The sequence below is a fragment of the Rhipicephalus microplus genome, chromosome 9 (assembly GCF_043290135.1).
Source record: "Rhipicephalus microplus isolate Deutch F79 chromosome 9, USDA_Rmic, whole genome shotgun sequence".
In the NCBI taxonomy this organism is placed as follows: domain Eukaryota; kingdom Metazoa; phylum Arthropoda; class Arachnida; order Ixodida; family Ixodidae; genus Rhipicephalus; species Rhipicephalus microplus.
The window spans coordinates 7,027,854-7,044,203 of NC_134708.1; the positions used below are offsets into that span (position 1 = coordinate 7,027,854).

Here is a 16,350-nt window from a genome sequence, read left to right on the forward strand (position 1 = left end):
TGTATAAAAGACGTCACTGTTGCATAACAACAGTGACGTCTTGCAGACGTCACTTGCATAAAAGACGTCACTGTTACCGTCCCCAACGTTTCCCACCTTTACTACATGGACGCAGACACCAGTAGCAGCAGAGCGCGAGTAGTGGGAGCCACAGTAGCAACAACAGCCATTGAACAATTTTCTGCTATCTCAGAGGCCATGGTTCTGCTTGCATGGTTCAACTAGGCCCAGCTAGATGGCAACACCTATCTGGTCTAACTGGCCGAAAACTGAACTTTTGAACCACTCGTGCTGTTCCCCATAGTTATGCCATCGACATAATGCCATAGTAATGACAGTTATTTTTTCAATAAATCAAATAGAAGCAAACAAGCAGCACTTTATTACGTCTCTCGATTCCCGGAAAGTTTTTTATTTATTGCAGCTAGTTTGATTACTAGTTATTAATAGTAGTCTGACGCTCTCACGTTATTGGGATCATTTCACAAATTTCCCACTCGTGGCGCATGTCTTACGATACATTCAGCTTAATGTCTTGACAAGTAAAGCACTACTGTTGATCATTTCAGTTTCAGATGTTTTCATACATTCAGTTTTCACTCTGACATAAAATGTCATTTGTCTTAGTGTCTCTTTAAAGAACACCAGACAGTCGAGAGTTCTGATACCCTCTACTACGGCGTCTCCCGTAATCATATCTTGGTTTCAGGACGTAAACCCCAGATATTATTAGGATATTAAGCAAAAGCCGTTGCGTATACCAAAATATGGGATGTGCTATACATCTCAGTTTAGAGGCACCCACCTGTGATCTTTTCTGCGAGGTTGTAGACCTGCTGCTGCCAGCGATCCCTCCGTGCCTTGTACCACACCACGCATATGTAGAGTGCCACAAGCGTCACAATAACTACAATCATAGTGAAAACATAACAGAACAAAAAAAAAAGAAAAGCATAAATTGGTAACCTTAACCAGTCACTGTCAGATTAATCCACTTCCTTTTTTTTTTTAACTGATATAAATACATGTGGCTTTATCTCTTCATCCAAACTTTATCACCTTATGCAAGTGTTTCAAGTTATATCATTAAAGCATAACCTAATTCTGGTTGTGGCGAGCAATAGCAGACGATGCTCGGCAGGTGTCTTGTGTCTTGGCTTCTAGAAAAAACGAAGATCAGCACTGACGTCGTGCACAGTCACAATTGTCTTCATCTCAATTAAGCCTGATCCCCATTAAAAGTGGCCACTGTGCCACAAACGTAAACACGTTAATAGGCATGAAGGCAGTGATAGCAGTGCAAAGTCGCGCGACTGAAGTACCACCGCTCCACGACACCGAGCTGTTGCTGCAGCATCTTGGCGTTACGATAGTTATGACCCTATGATCAGTGGGACACACTCGGCTAGTACTATAGCTGGCCCGTTCAGGGTATATGTGACATTGCCTCCACTGGTTCACAAAGTGGCTGTTGTGAAAAACACAATAAATTCATCATTTTCCTGTAGTTTCTGCATGGAATGAAGGTTGTCTCTATTGATTTGATGACTCAATCTTTCAATGTAGTCGAAAATCTTGGGGGGGGACTAAAATTTTTTTTAATATCCCTTTAAAGGGGCCTTGCAACGCCTTTCAAAGTAGCCATGGAATAGATTTGCTGAAGGAGCTTATTGCTTCACGAATTCATCCCCACCGCAAAAATCTTTGAAATCCATCCAGTACGGGCAGAGTTTTGTCACACGCTGCAGATGCATTCTCTCTTCTCTCGTCCTGACGAATGCACTGGAAGCTAAGCAAGGAGGGCAGGCGTGGGGGAAGAAAATACGTCCCGCATGCCTCAAAACCTTGAGCACTTTTTTCTTATTTCTTTTTTTTTCCTTCTAATGCACGGCTTTTCAGTGCAATCGCAAGCACACGTGTGGACAAGTCGCAGCAGCCCCAGTAGCAACCAAGTGCACCATGCTCATATCAGCCAATAACTGATACTTCGCCAGAGATGCAGCGATTTTTGAGCCTGTAGCATCATTTGTCAAGAGAAGGCAATTTTTAGCTGACATTTAGAATTTATCGTCAATTTCGGGCGGTGTGCTGCAGTATAATATTTGCCTGACGTGTTCTGGGAAGCCTCGACTACGGATTGGCAGCGTTTTCTGACCACATTCAAAGAGTGTTGCAGGGCCCCTTGAATGGCCAACCAGCTGCAACAACTTCCATGGAGACGCATTTCTCACAAAGATGTGCCACAAACATTTCCTATGAAAGAGAGATCAACCATCAAAGAGAGTTCTGCTTTTTAGAGAGATGAGAGAAAGGAGCCTACAGGCTCGTTTCAAGTTACAGTTGCAAAACACATTTTCGTTATCAGAGAGCACACCCACTCAATGTGATGTTCATTCGCAAAGATTTTCTGTAGAAAAGCTTTCCCATTTCTCTTTAACCAGTTTCCACTAGGTCACATACATAGAAGTGAAATGCTCGAGCCCTAATCATTGCAAGTTGCCTGGTCAAATTAAAAGAATGCCAGCTCCCTCATTCTTCCAGGACAGCAAGCACAGAGAGATGTGCTTGACATCATAACCCTTGGAATCAGCTGACATTGCCCAGTCCTCTCATTATAGAAGTTAGCAGAATTGGCAGAACATTGCAATGCCTTCATGGTTGGCTCATGTTAAAACAGAACTGGTTGTAAAGTTTCTTCACCAGAGTGCTCGCAACACTCATTGGAAAAGCACTAATGACTATGCTTAACGGGGTCAACACGGCACATTCGCTTGGCGCTGTGCTGAGGTTTGTTGATTGTGGCATCGAATTGCACAGTTTCGTCAAAGGCGAAATGATGCTGGTCGCGGACCGCCTCATTCTCATCGGCGTAAAGGATTTCGCTGGCAAAACAGCAAAAATAGTTGCGCCGTGCACGCAAACATCAAGCCTCTTCTGCAAACCACATCAGATTTAATTCAAGTTGAAAAACCTGTCTAGCGAACACGATGTAGGAGGAGGCAAATGCTCATGTGTAGCGGGCCTCTCTGGTGCTACACTTTTGCGCTGTGTTGCAACACTGCTACAGGCAAGGCCTTGACAGTTTTCGAGGTAACTATGCTCCAACTCGTGCGGCCGATTGCATGTATTCTGTTGAGTTCCTTTGTCCCATCAAAAGCTGAATACACATGCTGTTCACTTGATTACAAAATGGAGCTATGCCTGGGCCAGTGGATCTTAAGATAAGGCAAATCGTAGTTTCGATTATAACAGGAGTGCTCCTTACTTATTGTTCGATGATCCATGTTAATAAATTTTTAATGAATAAAGTTGTGTGCTTCCAGACATTCACTTGTTCGTGTTGGCAGTACAGTGGGACATTGTTATAACGAAGCGGGACATAAACTAATGTGTATAACAAAGCAACTGTCATTCCCTTTAAAATTCCCATAGACGCCCATGTATACGAAACCTCATTTTAACGAAGCAAAAATTTCCTCGCAATGAATATAACGAACCATTCTTTGCCCACAACAAGCATTTACTGATAATTTTGGTATATGTCAATTCAATATCTCATAGCGCGCGACAGTTTACGTCTTATTACGGCACCGGTAATTCAGAACTCGCTCCCTGGGAGCCACCTGTACACACGCACATGTGTATGAGTCTCCCTGCCTCCCTTTTGTCAGGAACTAATGGACTCGCCCGCGCAGCAACTCGCGTGAGCGTTAGCCGGCCTCCCCTCTCCTGTAGAACACGTTGACACACCCGCGCATATGACCTCCTTCTCCCCTTCAGTTTCATGCCGGGACGGTGGAGATTGTGGCTTTGTTCCATGTAGTTCGCTGTGGAAGAGCAACACCAGCTCTATCAGTTTCCGCCACTAGACACGAGATGGACAACAGCAACAGCAAACGTAAGCGCAAAAATATAACAACCGAGCATAAGTCAGCAATGTTGAAAGCCGTTGAGTTCGGCATCAAGAAAAAAAAAAGTGGCCAAAGGTTTCAGCAATGTCACAAGTGAGGGTGCCGCAGGCGACCACCCCCAAACATCGTGGGACGCTCTTCTTGACGCTGTCGTTGTGCCTGACTGCGACACCTTCTTCATGTACGTCGGTGCCAATGCTGATGCGGTGACAACCGAAATGTTGTCAGATGCGGAAATTGTTTACGCGGTGACGGGGGTGCATGACGACAGTGACGAATGTGTCGACATCCCGGAGCCTAATGTTGGCGAACCCAACATACCGACGCCCGCGCAAGCACTGACTGCGACAGACCTGCTGCGCCGCTTCTTTGATGCATACGGTGACAATGAGGACGGACTCGAAATAGCTGCTGCAGCTGAAAAAGCAGTGATCCACGTGAGGAAGAGTCGGCAAAATTCTATTGAGGACTATTTTTCTTCAAAGTGATCTACCAGCTGGTATGCTGAACTTGGCGAAGATAAAGTGCATTGTTCTTTATTATTGTGCTAGTTTCTTGCCTTACGTATTGAATTACGTATCATGACATCATAATCTCATTTTTTTTTAAAGTGTTTCAGTGTCCCTTTAAGCACTCATTTACATAAACAAAACTAGACTATTAATAATAATAATGCACACACGCTAAATAATACACGCTCATAATAATGCCCACACGCTAAATAATGGTGTACTCACTGAAGAGAATTAAGTTGTAGCGTGTGAATTGATTAGAACAAACTACTCCCATTGTGTCGGTCACCTTCTCCCAATGCGCAAGTTTCTGATATGCTCCGTTCTCCGTCGTGCATCGTCTGCATCCTTCAGGAAATAATTGAACGATGCGTCGCCATATTTCCACCGAGATGCCACATGCTACGGCACACATCAATGGTATTTGGACATCACTTCCTCCTTTTTCGGGCTCGCACGTGCAGCATAGAGAAACAAAAGAACTATGCGGCCGCTTCTCAACACGCACAACATGGTAACATATCTCCTTTCAATGTGGACCCTGTTAGCACGGTTTCCAGGCTTGGCCACTATGTGACGAGTGCTCAGTTGGAGTTTCAAATCGTCATCATATCTGATCTTTTGATCAATGACCTTACGTTGTTTTTTTACCTCAAGTGTAAATGATTGCCTTGCGCAAATGCGTTGGTCTTTCTAGTGAGGTTATGCAGAACCATAAATGATGCCAGATAGCCAGTGACCGATGAAGTGATTTGCCTAGCAGCGATTCCTATTACATGATCAGCATAGCATGCTTGCTAGCTCATTTAAAGCTATGGAAGCCTGTTATACACAAAATTGTCAGGATGGTAGGCGAACAGGAGGAAAAACGAACAGGAAATTGCCTCTTTTCTACATTAAAATAAGGTTAGCCTGAAAACCGTGATTATAATGACAATGTACCCAGTAATGCACTATACCTCTTGTGAAGTGATGTGAAGTTTATTTTCTTTTTACACTAAGGAGGAAGCCCAAATTAAAGGCTGGAGTGCCTGACAAAGGCCTCAGCTCCCTTGTACAGCCTGACATCAATAAACGCAAGCAAATACAATCGACTCTCGTCAATACAAAGTTCACAGGAAAAAACTTCAAATTAAGAACTTCCAATTAAGAGGGCAGACTGGTCTTTGACATTTTTTGTATATTTCTTCAGCGATCTTGATCTGACTACACAAAATTATGCAGTTTTTTTCTGCTGAATTCAAATATATAATTGGTTTTCCTGTAACTCATCTTCTTCCTGAGGTAACTTAAGTTCACTCCCTATTGTTTAAGGCCGCCATAAAAAAAGAGAGCTTAATTAAAAGTGATATTTAAGATATGCCAACATAGACTAATGACAATATATAGAAAGTATGCAAGAGTTTTTTTGTTTTTGTTTTTAGGCATTTCTTGGTTACTTTACAGCAAAATTAACTTTCCATTTTCAAAAGCAGTTTTAACTGTGTTACAATTTTGATGAGTATTTAATAAGAAAGATTCGTGCTCTAAATTCTGCTCCCATACTTGCATTCTATTCCCGCACAGGTTTCTATTGCAAAAAGAATTATTGTTGCCCCTGCCCTACCAGCAGAGACAGCAAGGCCTACAAATTGAACAGTCGTAAATTTACTTTTTTGAGAAAAATGGAAAAAACTGATAACACCCAGTTTCTTCAAAAAGCACCAATCACGGTGTGCATGTTTTGCAATGACCATAAAGGTGCTCATTAATTGGTAGTAGAGCTTCAGACACAGGTCCTGGCAAATTATGAAGAAGCCTCAAAATAGGTTCCCCATTTTTTGCAGGTTCTGCATTGTGCTTGCACCAAGAATCTGGACAGGCAAAATGACATTGCCAAAAAATTACCACATCCTGGTGGGTGAAAATTTGCATAGAGATTGTGGGGTCACGATGTAGCGAGCACCCCCGCTCTTAGAGTGAACGGACACAGCAGATGCAGTCAGAACAAACCAAACCAAACATACATTTATTTAACTAATTTAGAACGATGATATCGTCAGCCAAATAATTATAACATGAATCGTGATCAACACACGCTAGGACATCCTTACACAACATTACCATACACTAAAGAACATGACAAACACAATAACACACCCAAGGCGGCGTCGCCAACGCTTGACTTACCACGAGGGCTCCCGACGCGCAACCGGGGACCCACGCACCGGAAACCCACGCTAGAGAAAACCGTTCGCAGCAACCGCCACTTGCAGAAAAGAGCTGCTTATTTGTCGCGCGCCGCCACCAAGGCTTGCCTGCCGCCAGGGGTCACTGCCGGCACTACCTCTATAATAACCACGATGATGATGATAGCGGTGATCACCGCTCCCGTACACAACGCCACCCATAGCTCACCAGCCGTGACTCCGAAATGCGACCTCTGCGCGAGACACCTGCGCCACGCGGCGCAAACAACTTTACAGGAGAGTAGCAGTACCCCTACAAGATAGAAAAATACTTGCAGAAACCAAATTTGCCAATTTTTAAAGATGCACTTTTTGCCACTTTTCAGTTCCAAAGACCAGTCTGCCCCCTTAAGCAAAATACACAAGAAACTGTCCTACTAGTGCTTCAAACCTGACAGTTCTCTAAAAAATAGTCTGTCATCTTCTCTTGCTGAACTTGGCTGGGGCCAGCAAGTTTTCCAAGCACTAATCATGTCGAAGCGGTCTTTCAGCATTGTCTTCATCAACAAAACATGGAAACCACAGCGCAAGACGAAAAACCGCAGCAACATCGGTAGTTCTCAGTGTCGGTTTGTTTCTATGTCGTCGTCCAATAGCCGAACCACCAGCACAATTATTCTGTTTATTACTGGACCGCATGTTTCTACGATGTAGTCCACAGCAACGAATTTTTCAAAAGAGGCGTCACTAAGAACGGCCCCAAAACTACCATCGTTGAGTTCACCTGTTCGCACTTGATGAAACTCGAGAGGGAGTTGGGCTTAGCGTCACACTTTCGTGTGATATCTTGCTTGACGGTGCCTCCCTGGTCAACTTCTTCCAAGACTTTCCACTTTCGTTGCCAGGTCAAGCATTTGGTAGGGGCCCCAAGTTCCCATTGTCAAACGTCACCACCACAACTCTCAAAATCAGCTGTGGAAACACATTCTAAATCAACCCACAGTGCGTTGGCGAGCTAGTTTATCATGCTGTGTTTGAACAGTGAAACACGCTAACACACACAGTGCTGTGCACGTGTTTGAGCGTTCTTTTCCACTAGTGTCCAGTTGTGCTGCTTTAACTTCAACCAGACTTCAACCAAGCGCGCGGCTGAAGCACTGGACACATCACAATGAAAGACCTAGTTAGACGATGTGATTGATGCGGTACCCCGGCGTTGACTAAACAAGGTGGCAACTTCGTGAACCCTATCGCTGCAGGAAGTGGCGATGGCGACAACAGCACGGTCCGACAGCTGTCTTGGCACGTAAAAGTTCATAACTTAATTGAAGAATTACAGTCGCCTCGAGGCTCTCGACTGAAGAACTTATAATTAACCAACATTATGGGCTCTTAACTTTGAACTATCGAGCATTTTTTCCTATAGGCGTGCATGCAAAATTGATGGGACCACTTGCTGACGTTTTGTTACCCGGAAATTTTAATTAAGCAGTTTCAAATTATCAGGAGTCGACTGTAATTGCAGAGTTAGCTGCATTTGCCAGTGTAATGCAATGCTGCTGTTCGACATACAGCATAGACAAAACCCAAAGCATTATAAAAAACAAACTGTTACAAAATACAAACCAGATTTGGGTAAATATTTCTTTGCTTCGTTTTTGAATTAATTTTAAGACAATATCAAAACATTCATCGACATTTTATGTATAGCCACAGTTACGTGATAACTTAATTTTTGTTTTCGATAGTTTGTCATTACACGTCATTACATTTACACGTCATTAGACTAAGTACAGTTCTGAGTATGTAGTTGATTGCCCTTTATATGCTGAGTGTATAATGCTACATTTCTATCTTACCAAAGACGACCATAATGATCTGGTTGAGGATGCGATGCACCGCAAGGCGCAAGCAGCACCAGAAGGATTTGACAGCTTGGTTAGCCTCCAAGGAGGACACGTCACTGGGCAAGGAGTAGGTGCGCAGCAACTGCCCACCAGAATCGAGGAGCCTGCAGCACATTTCACTGGTCAAGACCTCATGAAGAAAGAGGTTTTATTTCTGACCATCGTAAACAAGTCAATGTGATACTTCATGATAAAACAAGTGCAAAAATACACACACTCAGAGAAGACACAGACAAGCGCTTGTCTGTGTCCTCTCTCAGTGTGTGTATTTTTGCGCTTGTTTCATAATGAACCTTTACCAACACGCCTAACTGGCAGTCATCCTAAATGTGATACTTCTTTACTTCCCATTCCTTGTGTACTATTTCTACAGCTACCTTTTGCAACAGACACACTGTATAGCCTGGAGTGATGTCAGCACAAGTGACAATTTAACAACTTAAATAATCTGTTTAACCATGATTGACATCACACAAAAACAAGCACATGCACACTTTGCATTTTTCCTGAACTCCTAGAGAGGTAAAAAACTAGTGCAAGTCCTCAAAACAAGACACTACAGAATCAGCGCACTGAGTCTCCTCCAGAAAGAAATGAAAGCATAGGAGCAGCAAACAAGCGAGCAGTGAGGTAGTCTATCTGAAAGTATCGCTGCTCTATCACCTTCCAAGAGGATAATGGCCTACTTTACATCCAGTAGGGTTTAGCTGTGCTAATAAAACGACGACACAAAGAATGTAAAGGACAGCACGTGCGCACACCCACAACCATAACTCAATAAATTTTAGTTGTGAGTCTGTGCATGCGCTGTCATTTACTTACGTTGTGTCGTTGTTTTATTTGCGCAGTTAGAATGAACATTTAGCTAGCAGCCAAACTTGGTGTTCTCCTTTAGGTTTAAGTTTGTCTATTGAGGAAGCATTAGCGAAGAGTAATGTTCTGCTAAAATGCCATTTTGAAGCGATTTCGTGCCACGGACCGTGCTTAAGTTTGGCACACTTAGCAACTGAAGTTTTACATAGACAACTCAAGATAGGAGAAAAAAGGCACTCGTCAGAGTATCTTACTTGACTCCCCAGGCAGGATTCTCAAACAAAAGCAACAAGCTGTTCCCAAAGGCAGTGTCCTGCACAAAAGAAAAACAAAAAGAAGAAGAAATAAACAGACAGGTTGTCAACATTCTCAGCATTGTTTAAAAAAAAAGGCAAGAAGGGAAGATGGAAGCTTTTAAGAAATTCGTGAACAGGATGTGCTGGAGTCAACATTTTGACTTGTCTTCTTAAAGGCTGCAAACTTCTAAGCGTGCTAAAATAAGACGTGTCAAAGCGTCGACCCCAGCACACCACATTTACAGATTCTTCATCAGCATTGTTCAGTAACATTAAGCTTCACTATATATTCCTTATTTGTCATAAGGAATATACAGTTGAGCCCACTTACAACGATCCCAGATGTAACAATCTATCCATTATAACGACCATATTTCATCACACTTTCAATTTTTTTACGAGTCCACATATAGCAAATATTTTTCAAAGCCTCGTACTTTTAAAATGAACGTTTCAGAAATGGTAGCGGAGAAAATATTGCTCTTTCGAAGTGACAAAAAAGTTAAAACAGGCATTCTAAAGCATGAGAGAGGCGTCTCTGTGCACAGAAGAGTGTACACAAAAGCGTGTGGCAGAATCAACTCGCCTTCCGAAAATAATGTCAGTACCTTTTTGGGTGTCCCTTGAATACTCTTACCACAGTTTTCAGTCATTTCAAGGGACCATGACAGCATTGGCTTAGACATTTAACTCCTCCTTACACCAACAAAGCAAGGCTAAGTACTAATCTGAATATTAATATGGACTCATTTGATGACCTTTGGTAATGTGCAACAAATGCAGGAGAGTACAAGCATGCGAAAACACTGCAGAACCTATCCCGACCAATGAAGAGTGAAATGGTCTACAGTGCAAGCAAACAACATACAGTGATGGGCTCCACACTGTTGGCTCGCAGAAATTCCAAACAGGATGCAGCTGTGAGAGAGCGATATGGTGCCTGTCCACACTCGTAATTCCCTACGAGAGAATCAAAATGGTTTTCAAATCCCAGTTTACTTAATGATAAAAAAAAAAATACATAACCCATTGACTACAACTGCCTCAATACCAAAAGATAACACAAAAACTGGGAACTGCTGTATCAAAAATATATTTTGCATCTCACCTGCAGTCTGGCCCAAAAGTTTCTGCATCCGTCCAGCCAGTTCTAATGCATCTGGAACGTCATTTTCATAGATACAGGGTTTCTGCAAGCCACACACAATCATCACATTACTTGACTGCACAATTACGAAGAGTATGATCCATAATTCTGGATAATGGTTTACACTCCACACTGTATGTCATTCTCACTCTCAATTTTAACAGTGGCAACATGTAACACACAACATTGGCGAGCTCAACAAGAGTGATGCTGAACCGCAAAATGCCTATAATTATCTCGATATGGTATGTAGGCTTTAACATCCCGAAACCAGCAAATGATTATGAGAGACACCATAGTGGAGAGCTCCGGGAATTTCGACCACCTGGGATTTTTTAACGTGCACCCAAATCTGAGCACACGGGCCTACAGAATTTTCGTCTCCATCGAAAATGCAGCCGCCGCCGCCGGGATTCGATCCCGCGACATGCGGGTCAGCAGCCGAGTACCTTAGACACTAGACCACCGCGGCGGGGCCCGCCTATAATTATCTCCACCATGCATAAGTAAACATCATTATATATGTTCTGCAAGAGTTCAGACCGATTAATACAAACAGTCGTCATCAACATCATCCTGACTATGCCCCCTGCAGGGCGAGAACCTCTCCCATGTTGCGCCAAACAATGCAGCCTGCTGCGGCAATGTTATACTTACAAACTTCCAAATCTCATCAACCCACCTAACTTTCTGTCTCCCGCTGGTGCGTTTGCCTTCTCGAGAAATCGAGTCAGCTATCCCTACTGACCAAATTACTGTGTGCTACTTGCTGTGCCCATGTTCATCTTTTTTTAAATCGACCGAGATGTCCTCAGTCTCTTTACAGAGCATTGGTTGAACACAGTGTCATGTGATATCACCACAAGCCCTGCACTATTCTTCTAAATCTTGCATTTCAGTACATATCCACAGACTTGACCTACCTCACGGCTGTTCTCACAGAGTGTGACATTAAAAGGTGCATCTGCATGTGGCCTGCCAGGCGTCTTGGCATCAGAGGGCAGCTGACCTGGCGGTGTAAAAAAAAATCCAAGGGTTACTTTGAGCACGCGGGTTTTTGCAAAAAAGTATCTGAAGACTGCGGGGTGCACGGCTCTTTCAAGACCCCACAAAATGTGTCTCTGAGGGAAAAATAAGATGTAATATGTATCACCGTAAGAACTTAACGACTTAGAAAAGAAAAAAAAAACTGATCAGTTTCACACCATATACACATTTTTCATAGTGGACTTCCTTGCTGCATTGATTACTATACATTGTGTACTATACCATGTGGAGAAGTTCAGCCTTGAAACAACAACAGTATTTTCAGAGCTCTAACATAACTAGTTAAAAGGTTTCTGTGAAACATACTATGTTTCAAACAGTTTGCAGAAAAGCTTTTCTTCTGCTTTGTGGGCTAGAACTACATTACACAATCCAACAACTTGCTGGGTGTGCAAAACTGCTCCTAAAAACAAATGCATGAAAAATGGTGCTAGTAAGATAGCTATTGAGTGCATCTCAAGAGCTGACCAACTTTAATTCCTTGATTTCAACAACTATAGTGCATATAAAAAGTGCACAAGAAAAAATGCCTTATTGATACTGCATTGTTTGCAAAACTCACAGAACTAGTTTGTGAAGTACAGTTCAATGCAGTATGTACGTACAATATCATAATAATCGCTGGGGTTCTGCAGGTCAAAATCACGATATGATTATAAGGCCGATCATGATTGTGAACCCCGGTATAATTACAACCAACTGGAGTTCATGATGAACATAAATCTACACACGCAGGGCTTTTTTGATTTTCACCCCAACCAATAGGCCTCCCCTGAGGCTAGGATTCAAGTCTGCCCCCTTGACCTTCACAGAGCAAGTCACCTGCTAAGCCACCACGGCAGGTAGTATTCATAGTAAGAGGCTTGCACTTCCCTGTCTGAATGTGCAACAACACATCACTAGCAAAAACAAGTTTATTTCAATATAAAAAACCCTCCCACTGTATTTGTAAAATTCAGCCAAGAGTTCTATATCCTAGTGAAACTTTTTACCACAAAACTTTGCAGAAGAAACACATTTCATTTCCTAGGCACATGAGAAAATATGAGCTTACCTGACTGAGATGGGTAGCGCACACCCATGTATGCTGCACCCAGGAACGCAAAGAAAAGGCTAGCAGCTAGAACCAGCACAAATGAGACCCACTGGTATCGGGGCTTTGGCTCTGCAAGAGCTGTATAGCCATTGCCCCTACTGGCCTCTGAAAAAAAGAGCAGGGCAACGTGCAGTAAACACTTTGTAAGGAAATGGTGTACTAACATTGGGTGAACTTTCAAAGCCCTTGAAAGGGGCTTTCTTGAAATTAACTTAAGGGGACACTGGAACTGCAATCATTCAGTGATCACAAGAATGATGGGTATTACATGAATTTGCCTAGTCTTCGTTTTGAACTTCTTGACACCGTTTTGAAGTTCGTGACCCAATTTGAATTGGTGATCCTAAAAGATTAAGATGGCGAAGCGTAACTGCCGAACATTTGCCGATTGTTACTTCATGACGAAGTGGCTCCAAGCCAAGCGAAGCCAAATGAAGCATTAAGTATGAAAATAGGGCAAATTCATGTACGTACTACCCATCATTCCCATGCTCACAGAAGAGCCATGCATTGCAGCTCTCATATACACTAGCGCCAGAGCTGCCTCTACTGGATACATGAAACTCTATAGCACCGAAGACAAGTCAGTAAGTTGCCAGCTTTTAGATCTGGAATTGCAAAAATGCCAGCTCTACCATGACTGGAAAAGGATGTTGGGGGTAGCCGGCGGATCTAGCCTTGCATGATTTGCAGGCAATTGCCCCGCCCGGTTTCCGCTTTGCTAATTGTGGCTAATGTTCTTTTTTTTAACTAAGCACGAGCAGGCTCTCTATATAAAAATCGTGCATAGCGCGACGTAAGCCTGCATCCTTATGCTTATGACTGGAGGCGTGGCAACGTTAGGAAGAATAAAGGCCCGAAAGATGTTCGCTGCAATAGTCCTTGCATGAGCATGGCTTGACGTCATGGCTTTTTACAGCATCCTGCTTATATGCACTACAGAAACTTTTTACCACAAGGCTTTGCTCATGAAACACTTTTCGTTGCCTAGACACATATCTTTTATATTGAACGAAATGCACAGATGTTGCTAAAGGTTTTAAAACATGTAAAACTTTCCAAAGTTGCAGCAGACACTCTTTCGCACTTTCTAAGCACTGTATTTTAGCACAATAACATTCATAAAACTGCATGTGCCAGAGCAGAGAAAACCTTGTCAGGACATCATAAAGTTATCAAAAATGAATATCAGTTGCAGATGCAATATAAAAGGCTCTAATGGTTACGATAATGATTAGGACAAGGTAAGGCTACACATCAATAGTAGCATCCACAAAAAACATTTTGAAAAACCTTTCTTTGTTTTTAATATTTTGGATTGGAAGAGTGGCCTCCATACAAGGCAAGTCCATTCTGTACAGTAAAATTGTACTCCATGAAGGGTGCACATACATGGACAAGCTGCAATTTTCCAACACTTCGATTCACATTTGAAAACTTTCCACTGTCTCTACCTAGCCTGAATGACTCTTGAGCGAGAGCATCAACATTACCAGGTTTGGCAGCAGTTCACTGGTATATGACTGGGTTACTAAAAGCTGAGTTGGCAAGTCCCACATTAGCCCTTACAATGAGAGAGTAAGATTAACTTTGTAATATGATGCACCTGCAATGACTTTTACAGAGCTCTTTCAAAGTACAATGGCAGTTTTTAGAGTCCCAAATGTGTTATGCAAGCAAAAGCTTAGTAATGATTACAGCCTTGAATATGTGAAAGGGAGCCTATATCTATATCTCTCAGCCTATGCAAAAAGGTGGTCTCCTTAGCATTCATCTGTGCAATACTACTGCTACTACTCTGGCAAAATGGAGCAGCAGGAGGAAAGTGATCTTACTGCACACAACTAGTTACCTAGTGCCATTCACATTCCCGCCTAATTGGTACATACAGATATGTCACTTCAATAGTACGAACTGTACCAACAAAAGCACATAGGCATGCTGTAGTTTTCACTTCAAACAATGCATGGCCTAGTAACCTTTACAGCCTGCATCATGTTTTTTGCACACCTCACACACTCAGCTGGTAAACTCTTGCACAGGTCGCAGATGCGAGTGCTTTCTTGTAGGAACACATGGTAAACGATACAAGGGTGGCGCCACAAAACCGTATAATTCAACATGCATCACCCAAACAAGCTGCACTCTCTTCACAGTTCAAGAAGCACAACAGCTGCTACATCACATGTTACCCATTTTGGTAACCGATGTCAGTGTGAGTTCAAGATGAGCTTTCAAGTATCAATGTTAAAGTTACAATTGAGCCACTGAATGTAAACCAGTTCGATGACATCCATTTAATTACATGGCCAAGTCAATGTAGTAACGATGCTACTTGTGCCAAATCATGTTAATAAGCAATGAATCATCAAGTGGTTTCAAAGAGATCCCCATTTGACAGCATCAGTTGAGCTGAACCTGCTTGATCAAGTAGTAATCATACACGTAATGTTCCTCCACAGGGATAAAAATTCTTGATTTGTGGGATATCGCTGTGGAGAACACCACGCTCTTGGAGTTAACGGACACAGTAGACGCGGTGGAACGAACCAAAACAACACACATTTAACTGCTTTTAGATCGACAATATCGTCGTTCTAAATGTAGTTGAATAAATGTGTGTTGTTTTGGTTCGTTTCGACCGTGTCAACAGTGTCCATTCACTTCAAGAGCGTGGCGTTCTCCACTTCAAGACCCCAACACTGGCTGCCCAACGTGGAGCTCTTGGAGCAACGGACGACTGTTTTCGCAGTTCAGTACAAGCTTTTGTTTGAGTCGGGGTAGAGTGGGCCTAAAGGGACTTCCATTGCTAGCGTCGGCAGTGTGCTTTGTTGAGAGCGAGGAGATTGGTTGATGTGACGTGTTTGAACATGTCAGCACGTTAAGTTTTCTTGTTTTTTTCTGCTCACAAGACTTTTTTTGTTATTGTTGTTATTTGTAAGAATGTTGTGAAGTTGTTACAAGAGCCATGCGGTCTGCATCCTGGGGTGAGCAAAGCTTAGAGCACGTGGATTATAGGCCAAGCCCGAAGCGAGTGAGTACTAAAGCCTCGGGGGTGAACCGATTTTCTGTAAATAGCTTCTTCTATATCTTTGGACTTAAGGAGTCTGGCGTCGTTGCTGCCTTGTCTTGCGGCTCAATGCCGGGGCGTCGTGACACTATCCCGGACAGTGGGCGCTGATCGCTCAGTAAGCTGCTGTGTGCGGCGAGCGAGTAGGGCAACCATACAGAGTAGACGTCACCTTGCGGCTGCCTTTTCTGCGCCTAAGCTGGGTGGATGCCGGTTGTTGTCTAGCGACTCATTAGGCCTAAGGCTTTGCGCAGCCGCCTGTCGCACGTGGCAAAACTAGGTGGATCATGGCGTTGAGGTGTTGCACCTTGCTTCCCTCCCTTTTTTTTTTTTTTTTCATCTTGCGATGCACGAGTTAGGAAAAGCGGCCTTTGTTTTATTTT

At 43.0% G+C, this 16,350-nt stretch overlaps 1 protein-coding gene across 1 annotated transcript in view; it reads right to left on the bottom strand.

The window, feature by feature from the left end:
* Positions 1-16,350, bottom strand: part of MAN1 (LEM domain-containing inner nuclear membrane protein MAN1) — a 39,119-nt gene that overhangs the window by 19,328 nt on the left and 3,441 nt on the right. Inside the window, exons 2-8 of the mRNA XM_037415378.2 lie at positions 12,856-13,002; positions 11,678-11,763; positions 10,716-10,797; positions 10,476-10,567; positions 9,566-9,624; positions 8,451-8,602; positions 806-907 (exon numbers count right to left, since the gene is read on the bottom strand). Of these exons, the coding sequence (XP_037271275.2) occupies positions 806-907; positions 8,451-8,602; positions 9,566-9,624; positions 10,476-10,567; positions 10,716-10,797; positions 11,678-11,763; positions 12,856-13,002 (720 nt within the window). The remainder of the gene's footprint in view (positions 1-805; positions 908-8,450; positions 8,603-9,565; positions 9,625-10,475; positions 10,568-10,715; positions 10,798-11,677; positions 11,764-12,855; positions 13,003-16,350) is intronic.